Below are 15403 nucleotides of genomic sequence, written 5' to 3' on the forward strand. Positions count from 1 at the left end.
ATGACACGAACGCATCCTCCTGATATACTGGCATCAACCCTGTATCAGGATATTACTCTAAATCCTGTCAGTGATCGCTCCATTTCTCTCCATTCAACCCAGCAATGTGACTCGAAAATGATTGATAAATCAGAAATCATCAATAAAAGACACTGCCGTAGTTTTGACTTTATTGAGTCGCTGGATGACCCACAGCCCTTTTCTTCCTCAATGGAGTACCCTTACAAGAGGTCTGACCATCAGACACTGAACAAAGATCTCATGTGGAATGGACTAGATCAGCCGGGACATCTTCGCTTTTCATCTCCTGATCTGTTCAACACCAGGCAGTTCCAGCAGCACAACACGCAAGATAAAACAAGCCATCTCACATGGTCAGACTCTAAAAAGAGATCCCGGTCTAAGAGTGCTCCTCGCGTTAAGGCGACTCTAACGCCTGTACCCATCTCCGTGTCTCCTCCTGGGGCCAGGAAGGGGAAGGATGCGCCTCAGGTTGTGTCGGATCCCTCAAGAACTTCTGAAACACAGCGAGAGTCCTTTTCTTCAAACAGGGCTTTTTTGAACGAGGTGCATCCCATCAAATTGCAACCTCACGCTCCCCTCTATGTGTCGGACTGCTTTGAGGAGGACAAACCAGATAAACCTGCCATAACCCCTCATGTCAGGTGCCGCGTGGACATTAAACCAGATGCTGCTGTGCTCCAGCATGCATCAAGGCAGGTTCCCAATGTACGGACTGACCATCCTTGGCAGAGATACTCCCATGCCAGTAGCAGTAGAGGTTTGTACGTACCACGGCAGATTGTCTCCTCACCAACGCCCACTCCAAGCGAATGCTACAGTGGAGATTTTCGACAAGGATACCAATACACAACCAGCATGTCTCCAATCTCTTATCAGCATGTAGACGTGCACAAGGTGCCATCACCGACAGCACCATATCTCAGTCAGGAACATAGAGCTTACTCTAATCCCAACATACCCACAAAGTTTTTCTACACAGAGGACGCTATTCGGTATCCAGTCCATCCCTATTCTAGAACGTACTTTCAGGATGATCGGTCCAGTTTAACTAGCCATGGTAGTACGATGACGAGTCAGTATGATCCAAGGACTCGATGGGTGCACACCCTTCCTGTGAGGTCATACTACACAGACCATCTTTCCAATAGAGAATCAGTGAACTCTCTATACAGTAGACCTTATTCTACAAGTGAGGCAGGATCGTACATTTCTCAAACGCCACTCTCTAGAGCTTATTATGGAGAGGACAGCCGGTTCAATCCATATCATATGAACAGTTCAAGGTTGCTCTACTCCAAACCGTACGGCTGTCCTGAGGAGCAGTACTTTCCATCACGGCCATATAACACAGAAGGTCGTCGACGCCCCCGAATCTCCCAGGCGTTTTCAGATGACTGGTATCGTTCAAGTATATCTGGTTACTCCAACCAGTCTTCGCAGCACACGCCATCAAGAGTGAGGCCAGACTCCAGTATACCCCCATGGTTTATCAACAGCTGTGCCGAGACAAATCGACTTGGAGCAGAGGCCAAAAACCATTCAAAGTCTTGGGACAACATTCTTTTTCCGCGACATGACAGAGAGCAATCGGTGCCACGTGGACGGAGCTACGAAAACCTATTTTACCAAGCAAAACATGCACCGCCCTCAGATGTTACATCACAACCTGTAATACTTAATCTTTCAAGTTCACCCAGGCGCTATGCTGCCCTGTCACTTTCTGAAACCTCCTTGGAGAGGGGATCGAGCAATCCCTGGAGGAATACAAAAAGTGGCCACTGGTTCGTAACTCCTGAAATCACTATTACGGACAATGACCTATGTGCAGGCAACAATAGGCGGCGTGAAGTCCACTCTGTCACCTGGGACATGTTGGACAATGAAAAAGGACCATCTCCAAGAGTAGCCCCTCAGAAGCAGCCACCTGACACAACAGACTTCACCAAAGACAGGAAACACAACAACTTCTCCCTTCAGCAGAGTCTGGAACAGCTGGATGAACTCTTAGCTGATCTGGTTGTTGACTACAAACCACCGACGGGCAGAAAGTCAAGTGAAGACCTCATAGACCAGCTGAAACAACTCATCACAGAAGACGATGAGAAAGACAAAAGACCATCTGAACTGGAAAACTTAGGAGGTCAGAACACACAGCTCCCATCCTCTAAATCCAGCCCCGATACAATCAAAGATCCTGATAGTGGATGCGATGCTTTACAAAGGAGCGCAGAGGAATGTTCTCCAGACCACAGCACAGATGAAGATGACACCATGGTGTGTGCTAACAAGAAGTGCAACAGGGTTGAAAATATGTTCAACGCCTGCTTGTACTTCAAATCGTGTCACAGTTGCTACACCTTTTACTGCTCACGAAATTGTCGCAGGGATGACTGGGAGATCCACAAAGAGACATGCCTGTACGGTCGTGTCAGCAGTGTCTGTCGACATACTCTCAAGTTCTGCCGAGAAAACTCGGAAATACACAAAGCGTTCTCGCGTGTTGCAAAAGCTGGCTATCTCTCCAGAGGGAGAGGCGTTCTCTTTCTGGGTTTTGCTAATCCGGAGACAGCTGACAACTTCCTGCAAGTTGGACTTGAGAGCCTCCTTATGTCTCCGACATACTTATCTCTCAGAGAACTGGATGGGTTCAAGGATAACCTTGGTGAATACTGCAAGGATTTACAGCAGGCAGGTAATGAATACGACCCCAATGAATGTTTTCTTCTGAATGTATCCGTGGCTGTTGGTGAACTAGTGCCTAACAGACCCTCTCCGAGGGTCCAAGCGCCAACAGTTCGAAAATATGCAAAGGTGTCCTTGGCCTCCTCAAGCCCTGACAAAAAGGTGCTGAAGACGGAGAGTGAAATGGAAACTCTCATCCTCACTCCACCTCCAGGCACACCAGACATTGACAAGGAGGGGGAGGATGGAAGAAAGGCCAGGGAGGTTTGCTTTGTCAATATTCAGCGCGAGCTCAGGACCAGGGGAGTCTTCCTTCGTCACGAGTACCCCAAAATCTATAATCAGCTGTGCGAGTTTGTGGAGAGCAACAAAAGGTTCACTCCTACTACTATTTACCCAATAGACAAGAGAACAGGGAAACAGTTCATGTGCATGATCATGGCTGCATCTGAGCCAAGAACACTGGACTGGGTGGGTACCCCTAATCTCTTGGATGATATTATATAGCATAGCACTAAATATTATGATAATGATGTCAACTACACTAAATGTACATACTGTAAATACACGGTGTGATTAAATGAACTGAACATGGATATGGGATCTCTCTCTCTCTCTCTCTCTCTCTCTCTCTCTCTCTCTCTCTCTCTCTCTCTCTCTCACACACACACACACAGATAGGTACATGCACACGCCACACCACTTTAAAGGTTGTCCTCTGTTGTTTTTGGCTTGTTTTGATCCTGTTGCTGCACACAGAAGAGTTGCTACCCTGCATGTAGACTAGGCACAATCCCAGTTATCCAGGTGTTTAAGATGTGAACATGTATGATCTGTGCAGTTTCTGCTGACAATGTATGAAGCACACAATATATATGAAGTCCACATTTCATTGCTGCCGCATAATAGTTGGCCGAACCAGGTTTCATATTGTTATGGTCTCCCACTTTTTATTTTTCCAGCAAATGTTATATCAGAAATTTTGATTGAACCTTGTTTGAGTGGTTGTAATATTACAACTGTTTATTGGTAATTAGATATTTTTTTTCTTGATATGCTATGGCTTTGTCTGTATTTTATTTTATTTTATTTTTAAAAATTTCTGCTATATTAATTGTTATTTCAGACACCAAGAAAAAATAAATCCTGCCACCCGTTTGTTTTCCCAGTCTTTTAGGTTTTCAGTTGGATACTTTTTTTTCATCTTAAGGCTAGACTTGATGTCATTATCATATAAATTGCTTTGTTTGAAAGTGGCCTTCAGTCAAAAACAGGAAAGAAAATGCATTTGACACAAAGCAATGTATAGGGTTAGGTATTTCTAAAGACTTAACAGCTCTAGACATATAGGTTGTATGAACTACCATTGTAAATGAATAATTATTTTGCTCAAAGCATGTTATTTATATTCAGGTATTTTAATATTGATATTGCCTATATTTAGATTTATTATGTTAAGAAGACACAGTTTGATGCTTTGAAATGTAAGAGGTATATTATATATTGAGTATTACGTAATTCGAACATCATGACCCTGACACCTTATTATAACTAATTCAACAGTATGTTCTTAATTAAAGTATATGCAATAAAAGAGCAACCTTAACATCTATATATTAAAATCCTATTTTATTATAAATAAAAAAAATACTTTGAGCCAAAAGCTGTAATGAATCTGTTTGCACTAAAACACAAATTCTAAAATGAGAATGTTCCTAACATAGCACTGAACCCGGATATGATGATATGCCTGCTTACGTTGTCATTGTTGACTAAACTAAGGTTGCTCTTTTACTTTAGTAATGATCTTTGTGCAAGACCTTCCTCAACTTTATATTTTGTGATGTTTATAGCTATACGTATATGAATATATAATAAATGGAATTTAATGAGTGACCTTTTGTCTTTGACTTTTTACACAAACACAAATCAGTGCACTCCTGCTCAATCCTTAGCAATCTCTTTACACACTGAGCTATTTCTTTATTATCATCTGACCTTTTGCGGATGTTTCATGGAATGGTGGAGTATTTTTTGCCCCCCTGGAGCTGTTATTTTTTTCTTTTTTGAATCGTTAACACAAACACGGACATATCACCAGGAGTGCTCTGGATGTGGAGCCACAGGCCATTTTCAGTTTGCTCTCTATGCCCTTACCTTCAGGGAGGCGTTTTAGGTTAGGGCACAGTCACTCTATAGGTAACTTACACATTTAAGAGTTTGTTTTGCTCGGGAACTCTATAGCTCTGTTAATCAATGGAAAAACCCAAATAGAGCCAAATCTACCAACACATAAGGTGGCTCTGTAGTGAGAATGTTAAGAGGACTGACTCTCATTGTATGAGAATTTTGAGTCATTCATTTATTCATTTATTTATTTTTAAGTAGAACTTGATTCAACTCAGGCAATTGATCCCAGCTGACCATGGGTAAAGGCAGGGTACATTCTGGACATGTGATGTGTTCGCCACAGGGCAAACACAAACAGAAAATTACTCACATCTGCAGAGAATTTAGACTCACCAGTGTCCATTAAATGCTTGTTTTTGGGGCTGTGGGAGGAAGTACTGATGGGAAATGCACAGGGAGAACATGCAAACTCAACACAGGAAGGCACCCAAGCCCAACCAAGAACTTCTCCTGCCACTGTAGGTATTCTAGAAGAGAGCTAAACATGCCTTCAATAAATAAATGAATAAATAATCAAGATGAAAGTGGGTTATGATATAAATTAGGCCTCAGGATGATTTATCTTTCTGGCCTCACAGTAGACAAGTGCAACGTTTCAGTTCTAAGCTGAGGAGTCTTCTTATGTGCTTGTGTGGGTTTCTCTCTTGTACTCTGGTTTCCTCCCACAAACATTCACATAACCATACAGTCTATTGAGAGACACCATTTCATCAGATACCCAGGTCTTTGTGTGCATGGGTGGACAGGTCACCCTGACTCCTGATCAGTGTTGTCTGGGATCGACTTAAACTACTCTGCAATCCTGAGTTAGATCAGGTGGATAGAAGATGAATGGATGAATACCTGATTCACTTCACTGTGCTGGTGCCGCCTGCTACTTTTTTCACATCATTAGACTGCCACCTAGTGGAGAAGAGCATGCACTACTTTCACTAGCTTGAATCAAAGAGAAATAAAAGCCTCATTTCACGTTCAAAATGAATTACTGAATAATGTTTTCTTAAAAAAACCCAACACTTTTCACAACAACTTTGAGAAATTATACAATTCACTATAAACTATACCCACAGATAAAGAAGGACAATTATTACCATTATTTGCTAATTTCTTTTGTCATGATTCTCTTTCAGATAATGAAAGTAAGAAATTATGTTGGGAAAATGCCACTCCCCTGATAACCTGAATTTTTCAACTTTCAGGTGGATAGGCCAGCCCCAGATTTTGAGGACCGACTGAAGACCTGGGAATCATGAGGCCCGGGCCCAATGTGACCTTTGACCTTTTCTCACCTGCCCTCGGGGTGTCACTGGGAAGTCCTGAATCACAAGAAAATTACTCTTATTATCGGCTTTTGTTAACAAATAAAATGGTCACATATTTCACGTTATTGGCCATTAGTATATCATTGTAATAGTCTAGCAATTGTTATCTCAAAATATTTGTGTTTCACAGTGGAAAAAAAGGAAAAAAATATAGGTTTAATTTTGTTATTTACTGAAGAGACAATGACTGGGAATGGCTCTGACAAAAGGTGTTGCAGAGCTCATACAAATTGTATAAAAAACGGAATCCTATCATGAGACAATTCATATTGAGCAAAATTCAAGTCGATTTTTCATGTGGACCTTTGGGAAAATTAGTTGCCCATCCCTGCTCTAGTGTAAGATGACCGGCAAAGCTTAAACATCAACACGATATAAAGTAAATATTTTAAACAGCTTTTATTAGAAGTACCGTGTATTTGAATGTATTTGTGTGCAGTTCGTTAGTTAGTGTGGAAGCTCCCTTTAAGTGGAGAGGCGCTGCTCGTGCGCATGCGCGGTGCGCAGGTCTCCTCGTGATGACAGCGGATGACAGCCCTGTTCGCTCCTGCAGCAGCCGCCGTGAGTCCCGCTGACCGCCGACAAACTCCTCTTCCTGACGCCACAAATCTCATGATCAGCCGCGCCTAGAGGCACTGCGAGCAACCAGCGCAGGGTAACCCACGCCAGGTAAGCCGCCGAACTCAAGTTAGCGCGCATCGCGAGGCACATTCGGCACACTTGGGGAGCTTGCAGCCCGAGGCTAAGCTAACGCGGCTAACCAGCTAGCTTAGCTGACCGTGTTTGACTAGCAGGCGTTAGCTCGGTTAACTTGGTTAACGTTAGCAGGCGGCTACATCAGCTACTGCTACCGGTTAAATCAATTCTAACTCAAGCCTCTTCTTGACTAGTACCGTTTTCGCAGCTCGGTCTGAGTTCTGTCAGTTTGCCGACATAGCATTTAGCTGGCTAAATATTAGTTATGTCGTATATTTGATATGCTGCTCGGCTCGTCCGGTGATAAAGAGGCAAATAAAGCTCGCGGACGATGTGCGAAATGAATAATCGACGTAACCTCTTTTGATTTGTTGTCCTCAGTCGGTCAGTCTGGCTCGTCCAGTGCTTCCATCAAACCAAGGACACAACAACCTGGAGACGTTGGCGGTGTTGAATGTTTACCTTACCTTTTAGTATCCAGTGTGCCTCCACCCACATGCCTAAAGTTGTAGTCATGTACAGTCAGACAATTAGACACGATCATGCTGCTTAGGCCAGGAAATAGACCGTCAGTTATCACTATTCTGAATTCATGTTTAAATTCTACATGTGTAATATCTCAGCATCCTTTGATTTCGTGCTCTTAAACTGTATTATGTGTGTCTGAATGTGATGATTTGTCCCTTTTCTATGTGCTAAATGAAATATTTTACACTAACATTGACACAGATGCAGTGAGCTGTTGGGTAAGCCTTCATCCATGCCACATCAAGTCACGTCTCTCAGTGATAATATGAGTTATATATAACATTCCAGTAAGTTACGTTTGGCCAGAGTGCTTATCAGGTGTGACTAAAGCACAGTAAAGGGGACTTTCTTTCTATATAGTGGTGACTGCACATTGCCAGGAAATTGGGTCAATCAAGGTTTAAGCAAGGGATGACTTTAATGTTCAAGTGTGACCAGTGGATCACATTCTTTTTGCTTTGAAATGGGATTTACAGTCATTCCTGGGCTCACGCATTACTTGAGAGGATGCATGTTTCTAAAGGTTTTTTTTATTTTCAGTCGGCACAGCAATGAATGCCAGTATTGTTGATATGGATTCCAACATTAGTACTCTTTTACTTGGTTTAATGTAATCCTCCACCTCGAGTCAGTGCTTCATTCATTCCTACAGGAAGTTAACAGGACATCAAACTGAAGAGCTAGGGTTTTTTTCTTTTTCTTTTTCTTTTGTCGGTGTATGTCAAAACATTTGCCTCACTGTATTGTGACAGCGCTTGTCTCAGTTTAAGGTTTTGTTTTGGGGAAAATATTTGTGTATTCATATTCAACAGGATTTCTACGATCTCTTGGAAGCGGTTTTATTCTGTACTGTGGATTGTGTTTTATAGGCATCAGTTGGTTCCGTTTATCAGTTTGTCAGGAAGCTTGGTTGGATTTAAAATCATTCCCCAGATAAGAAAAACCTCCAGTTTGTAACAGAAATGCATCAAAAACGAGAAATTGCTCTCTTGACAGTAAACCGTCTTAACTTGATTTGATCCTAAAAGTGATGACATGAATTTAAAATGATCGTGTTTATATCAAATCTTGTTTTTTTATGAAGTTGTTTGTTTGCCACCTTGTATGTAGCTGCATATCATATTTAAAGTCAATCAAGATTTGGTTCAAGATTTTGTCAACAATGCCCATGTTGTTAAAAGTTATTCAGTATGAACGGTCATATTTTTCGATAAGGTTCCTACATTTCCTGAAATGCAGATCTAAAAAGGATAAAATTGTATATATGGTGTCACTCACAAGATGAATGGATTTCCCATCTCTACATCAGGACCGGTGGATGTTGTGAGGCAATCCTTTAGGGGAGTGGTGGTCCTGAATGTTGGCAGGAAAAACCTAAATGGGACGTGTGAGTGCTCGTCTGGACCTCACTTGTGTAATCGCAGTGTTTTTAAAAACCTGCCCACAATGTAATTGTCATTAGTGGTATGCAGACAGGACTAGAGCAAGAGGATAAATCCCTAGTCCCCGTTCTCAAATCTTGTTTAGTTTTATTAATTTCATAATTAACAGCTGAGGTGTAGTTAGAGTACATAGAGGATAACTTTTTTATTCTTGTAAATTGAAATGCATCAATGTGATTGTCACCTTAGATTTAATGGGGATCCAACGTTATAAAGTCATACCAAAGTTTCTGAAAGCCACATCACACTGTGTAGCAGGTGAATCAGTCTGTTGCGGAAGCCTCTGCCAAACATCCCTTGCTTGCTGAGAAGTGTAGGAAATTATGGGAAAAGGAAGTGTGAAGAGGATGTCTCCTCACCACAGATACCTTCCGTAGAAAGTGAAATCCTTAGAAGGTGTATTAAAACCAGGTTTGTTTCAGGATTCGGTTTGTGTGTACAGTGGAGCTGCTTAGTTCTTCAAAATCATGATTTGCATTTTAAAAATGATTTCCGAATTTATATTTTCCTTCTGTTTTATGTTTAATGTTCCTGTCTTTTCTGATACCATGCCCCTCGTGTCGTCACCTTCCCTTTGTTTGTAATGGGTTTAAGCAGATATTGACAGTATATTTCTCACACCAACTTTTGAGTTGTAGACTATCCCGTCGATGGTTTGGTTTCTCTTCTGCTTTAGAGTTCCTCAGAGCTCTCCATGACTGACTCACCAGGTAGCTCTGCACTGTGGATTGTGTTGCAGCTGAGGGGCACACGAGGCTGTGACAAACCGCAGTAAACCTCTGTGTTCGCCACTTAATAGCCGAGTTGCTTTTTCACTTCTGTCCAAGTATGTGAGCTATGCAGACTTGAGTGCGCACAAGTCTGCTCTTAACCTGTTGATGTTTACTTTCTGATGTCAAATGGAATCCAGCCAAAGTAAAGTTACCGTTGCTTTTCCCCATTGGGACATAAGAAAAGTAACTCATACATTACAAGTAGTTGCTTTTGATAACACAGGACCTGCTTACTTCTTTTCTACTGATGGTGAAATCAGGGGATTTCCTAACTTTGTCTTCGGGCTTTTGAAACGACTGAATCCAAAACGATTTCCATGCTATTTGATGTCCATCAATCTTTTCTACAGCTTCATTCAACCCGGACACAGGGTGCCGGTGCTGGTCTCGGAGGGGTTTTGGGCGAAGGCAGAGTAGAACAGTCCGTCACAGAACAAATACAGAGAGACAAACAATCATGCAAACTCGCATTGGCCTCGCATTCTTGTTTCTCGTCTGTGAAAAGAAACCAGAGAAATCCCACTCACACACAGGGAAAACTTGCAAACTCTGCGCAGGAAGGCCTCAGACCTGGGACTCTCTCACCACGAGGCGAGACTGCAAATCTCTGCAGCGCCTTATTTACTGGTCATTAATGGTTCATACCTTAAGTCTTCATGGTCGAGCTCTCTGCTGCTTTTCTATAGAATATACTGCACACATTTTGATAAGTTGATACGAGTCAACACTTGGATTATTGGTTGCGTATGTATTTTAAGTGTATCTCATATTTTTACTTCTTGGGATATGCCCACATAGGTATTTTAAATATTTCTTGAAGGAGCCAGTCATTTTGCCTTTACCTTTTTAAATCCCGTCTAACATATGTAATCAGGACATTTTAAGGCATCTGTTTTGACTCTTTTATGTTGATGGAAGTGTCATTAGCTTTTAAATGTATATTATGTTTCCTGATAGTTTGCAAATTAGTGCAATATATCAGCGTGTATCACAGACTCCACTTAGTGGTGCTCAGCAAAGGATTTACAGGCACTATAAATACATGCTATTAGATATCTCCTTACTGCAGGACGATGTGTTATATTTAGATATTTAGATTTTGTCTTTGGATCATAAAAAAACATCAAAGACTTTCAGTATTTATGTTTGCAGAATCAAGCTATTGCTAAATGTGTCATCCGAACTGATGCAATCATCAGTACATTGATATATAATGAAGTAACGTGTTACATATTTGACAGTTTTATTGCTAAATAGCTGAATGTTTTATTCTCTGTAGGATTGCTTGTTATTGTATTGATTGCCGGATTACCCAGCTAATATTATTTGAAGCAGCACCCCATAAATAACCTTTTATTTCTACCTAGATAAAGAAAATGATCGTGCTCGATGTGTATTTGAATTCATATCTGGCCTGTTTTCTGTTTTCTAACAAAATGACAATCCAGAGGAGTAATTAGAGATCCATAATCGCTGTTTTATTTAGGTTTGCCAGGGAATTCATTGTCGAGCCTATCATTATGTGTTTAAATCTGCATAACCAATTTGATTTGTCAGGCACATCAACTCCAATGTTGTGGTTGTCTGTTAGCTTGCGAGCGAGAGTCTGCCTCGCAGTCATCCCCACTCCGAGGCACTTCTCGTCAGTCTCGTCTCATTCTCATCCCAGAGCTCCAACTCCACAGTTCCACAGTTCAATCGCTGTTTTCTATGTCAGCAACCAGCCACAAAGAGGCTTTTGTTGAAAGGATTCACCAAGAAATCATTCGAATTTCATGCACTCGGCTTGGGTTGTATGTTTTGGCTGTGCATATCTGGAAAAGGATGAGTGATTTGCATTTTCGGTTGTGTCGCGTCTCCCAAAGCTTGAGAAAGGGTGTGCTTCTCTTGTTACCGGTCCAGTGTGTGAACCACACTGAATGCAAATCATCACTTCTTTTGCATTATTCAACCATAAATTCTAAGCTGGTCTTCGATCAGAGTGATTCTGCTTCAAGTAAATTCAGCAAAACTGAAATATCTAATAGGATTTGTGAAAAAAATAAGCATTTGTCAAGATAATTTAATCTTTTGTAAATGCCAACCATTCACAAAGAATACTTCTCGAGTTCATTGGAGTGCGGATATTGGCTGACGGCGGCCTTTTTGTGCTGAGTATTCACATGTTCCCTCTCTGCCTGTGTTTCTTTGCTGTAAGTGACGGTCCTCCTTCCGTCAGTCACTCAAAGATAAGCTTGTTAGGTTAACTGTTGACTCTTAAGTTGGCTGTTGGTGATTATCTGTCTCTTTGTCTTAGCCTTATGATGCACAGGTGACCTGTTTAGGTTCAGATTATTAGTTTTTCTTTTTCTTACAACTCCTAATATGGGCTTATTTCAATAGAATTTGCGACACAAGCTGGTCGACTCAACATCGCCCCAGAAGACATTAAGTAATCGCTTTCAATGGCTGATCATACTTTTCTCGACAGGCACAACAGTTCCCCTTCAACACAGCCAACTTCTACTTTTTTTGTGTGTTTTTGTCAATTTGACATATTATTAACGGTTGTTGGAGCTTTTGTGTAGTTTCCCCTTCCATGTATGCGCCTCATTTTACCTGTTTCCATTGCTTCTTGTTCCCTTGTGCAGATTTGACCTCTCTGCCTGTCCGAGCTTGTGAAGATGGTGAAGCCAGACATCCGCACTCTGGCCCACCACCTGAAGCAGGAGCGGCTGTATGTGGCATCAGAGAAGCTGCTGATCCAGAGGCTCAACAGTGATGTGCTGAAGACGGCCGAGAGGCTGTACAGGGCTGCTTGGATCGCCAAGCAGCAAAGGATCAACCTCGACCGTCTTATTCTCACTAGGTAAGACCTGGCATCGCTAGTCACTCCTTGTTTTTTCATCGGTTTGGATTTAATTTAGCTGATTACTTAAAATCAGGTTGTATGTCATAACATCCAAATAATTATAATTTTTTTTTCTTTTAGCGCCACCACTTAGCTGGTGAAAAGAAATGTAAAATGAGATCATCTGGTTGTGTAAAACTTGTGCGTTGCATGCTTGTAATGAAATCTCTGTTCTGTAGTGCGGAGGCCTCTCCGGCCGAATGCTGCCAACATGCCAAAATGCTGGAAGACACGCAATTTATTGATGGCTACAAGACCCTGGGTTTCCAGGAGACAATCTATGGCGAGTTTGTGGCCAGGTTGAGGGATAACCCCAGACTGGTGGCGTCCTGCCTGGTGGCGGGCGAGAGGCTGAACCAGGAGCACACACAGGGCGTCATCCATACAGTCTTCACCTCGCTGTATGGCAACTGTATTATGCAGGAGGATGAGAGCTACCTGCTCCAGGTCAGAGATCCTTCTCATCTCCACTGTGCAAATAGAGAGCAGTTAAGTAAGTCTGAGAGGTACTTATCCGGGTCGCGCATGTTTTGCTTGCCCATTTCTAGGTGCTGCGATATCTGGTGGAGTTTGAACTGAAGGAGAGTGACAACCCTCGCCGCCTACTCCGACGGGGGACCTGCGCCTTCAGCATCCTGTTCAAGCTCTTCTCCGAGGGCCTTTATTCAGCGAAGCTCTTCCTCACCGCGACCCTTCACGAACCAATTATGCAGCTCCTGGTAGAAGACGAGGACCACCTGGAGACCGACCCTACCAAGGTGACGGAGCGCCTGACTCCCGCCCAGCAGGAGCGCTTTGGAGAGAAAGGCTCTGAGGGCTACAAGCAAAGGGTGCAGGCAGCCGTGGAGGCCAACGAAGCCAAGCTGGTCGCGCTGGTCAACAAGTTTATTGGTTACTTGAAGCAGAACACCTACTGCTTTCCTCACAGCCTGCGCTGGATCGTGTCTCAGATGTACAAGACTCTGTCGTGTGTGGAGCGTCTGGAGGTGGGCGAGGTGCGCACGATGTGCACTGATCTCCTGCTCACCTGCTTCATTTGCCCAGCGATAGTCAACCCAGAGCAGTACGGTATCATCTCAGACGCACCAATCAATGAAGTTGCCCGCTTTAACTTAATGCAGGTGAGTGTCGGCTTCATTTCTTCTCAACTGAAGGCTGATGATTCACCGCAGAAATATAACTCTGTTTTTTTGTGGTCCAGGTGGGACAGCTTTTGCAGCAGTTGGCCATGGCTGATGATGATGCTGACCCAAGACGGAAAAGCAGCTTGTCAAAGTTTGATAAGGTGTGTGAAAATGCACTAATGTTTGTTTTTCCTTTCTAACTCCAGCTGTTTGACCTTGTTTTCATGTTACCTTTTCATGTATTGCAGAATTGTGTTGCCGCCTTTCTGGACGTGGTGATTGGAGGGCGAGCAGTTGAAACTCCACCTATGTCATCGATGAACCTTCTAGAAGGCCTCAGCAGGACTGCAGTCTATATTACACATAATCAACTTCTAGCACTGGTAGATGGTTTTTTTTTCACAGTTTATGTACAACTCTAATGTACCGTTTTAACAAACATTGTTTGAAAAAAGTTCACAAAAGGTTTAGGAGGATTATTCAGTTAACCGGGTATCCAGTTTTCTTCTATAGCAACTTTATCCAAATTATGGTCAAAAGGATCTGCAGCTGATAATTATCAAAACGCTGGGTACATCCTGGACAGGTGACATTCCATGACGGGGGCCAACAAACCATCGATGTTCTAATATCATGTACTATTCATTGTGTTTTCATGCAATCGCTTCAGTTTTCTTTGTGTTTATGTGCCGTCATTATTGATCCTACCATTCTCACCTCATCCTCAAGTAGTGGCATGTACTGGTGCAAAGTCCTAGTTCATTAGTTTCAGACTGATGCAGTCATTTTCATTCAGCACACGCATTGACAAAATAGCAAATGAAGCTGCTCATATTTGTTGGCCCATGAGTGTGTTAAGCTGAAAACAATATACAGTTAGTGCTTTTGTGGCCCACTCATCCTGTGGCCATGGCAGTGAATGTGCCTTTGACCATCTAAATACCTAAAGCGAAGCCGCGATGGTAATTAGATCTGTTTCATTTTCTGTAACAGCCAACATATTCCTCTGTGTAATCAGGCCAGGGCTGCAGTGCTCGGCAGTCTGGCCTCATAGTGCGAGTGGGCTTATGGACATTTCTTTGTTGAGTTTGGATGTTCAACCTGAGTACTCCAGCTTCCTCCCACAGTCTAAAAACCATGCGTATGTGGCTCATGGCTGACCCCAACTCTAAATTCCCAGTCTGTTAGTGTTGTCATGATACCAACATTTTGGTATCGGTACCACCATGTAGTTCAATACTTTTTGATACTTTCCAAATAAAAAGAGAATACAAAAAATGTTATTAGATCCAGCCTGTCTTAAGTAGGACCAAAGTCTTTAAATGGTATTTTACTATGCAGTAATCTTTATAATATTAAATTGGTAAAATAAAATATTTTCATATTATATTCTTTTATATTCTTTATATTATATTTATAATAGCTTACAGTTTTTTTCCAGAGCTATTTTTTCATGGGTATATAAGTTATTACCTGTCGTTCTTTGAACTCCCTATGCAGGTCTGGGTGTTTGTCCTTCAGGTGTTTAGCCAAGTTAGTAGTGTTTCCACCCTTGGCCAGACATGTTCTCAAACACAGTTTGCACAGTGGTGCTTCGGTGTTAATGGCGACACCGTGCTCATTTGTTTTGAAGCCAAAGTACTTCCATATAGCACTTGATGCACCGGTTTTTTCTACAAGTTTCTTTTTACGGAGTTTCCAAGGGTCGTTTCAGTCAGTTACACATGCGCAC

At 42.2% G+C, this 15403-nt stretch overlaps 2 protein-coding genes across 6 annotated transcripts in view; both read left to right on the plus strand.

The window, feature by feature from the left end:
- On the plus strand, positions 1–3213 carry unm_hu7912 (un-named hu7912; the record flags this gene model as incomplete). Its single annotated transcript, XM_080468046.1, has 1 exon — positions 1–3213. The coding sequence occupies one exon, from the start codon at positions 1–3 to the stop codon at positions 3211–3213; it is 3213 nt and encodes a 1070-aa protein (XP_080324172.1).
- Positions 3214–6733: 3520 nt separating this feature from the next.
- Positions 6734–15403, plus strand: part of gapvd1 (GTPase activating protein and VPS9 domains 1) — a 28236-nt gene continuing 19566 nt past the window's right edge. For all 5 annotated transcript variants that reach the window (XM_080467716.1, XM_080467718.1, XM_080467720.1 and 2 more), the window contains exons 1-6: positions 6734–6887; positions 12288–12505; positions 12727–12994; positions 13096–13668; positions 13749–13832; positions 13920–14054. In XM_080467716.1, coding sequence (XP_080323842.1) covers positions 12321–12505; positions 12727–12994; positions 13096–13668; positions 13749–13832; positions 13920–14054 — 1245 coding nt within the window. In that variant the 5' untranslated portion in view covers positions 6734–6887; positions 12288–12320. The remainder of the gene's footprint in view (positions 6888–12287; positions 12506–12726; positions 12995–13095; positions 13669–13748; positions 13833–13919; positions 14055–15403) is intronic.

Source organism: Lipophrys pholis, assembly GCF_963383615.2.
Source record: "Lipophrys pholis genome assembly, chromosome: 7".
NCBI classification, from domain to species: Eukaryota; Metazoa; Chordata; class Actinopteri; order Blenniiformes; family Blenniidae; genus Lipophrys; species Lipophrys pholis.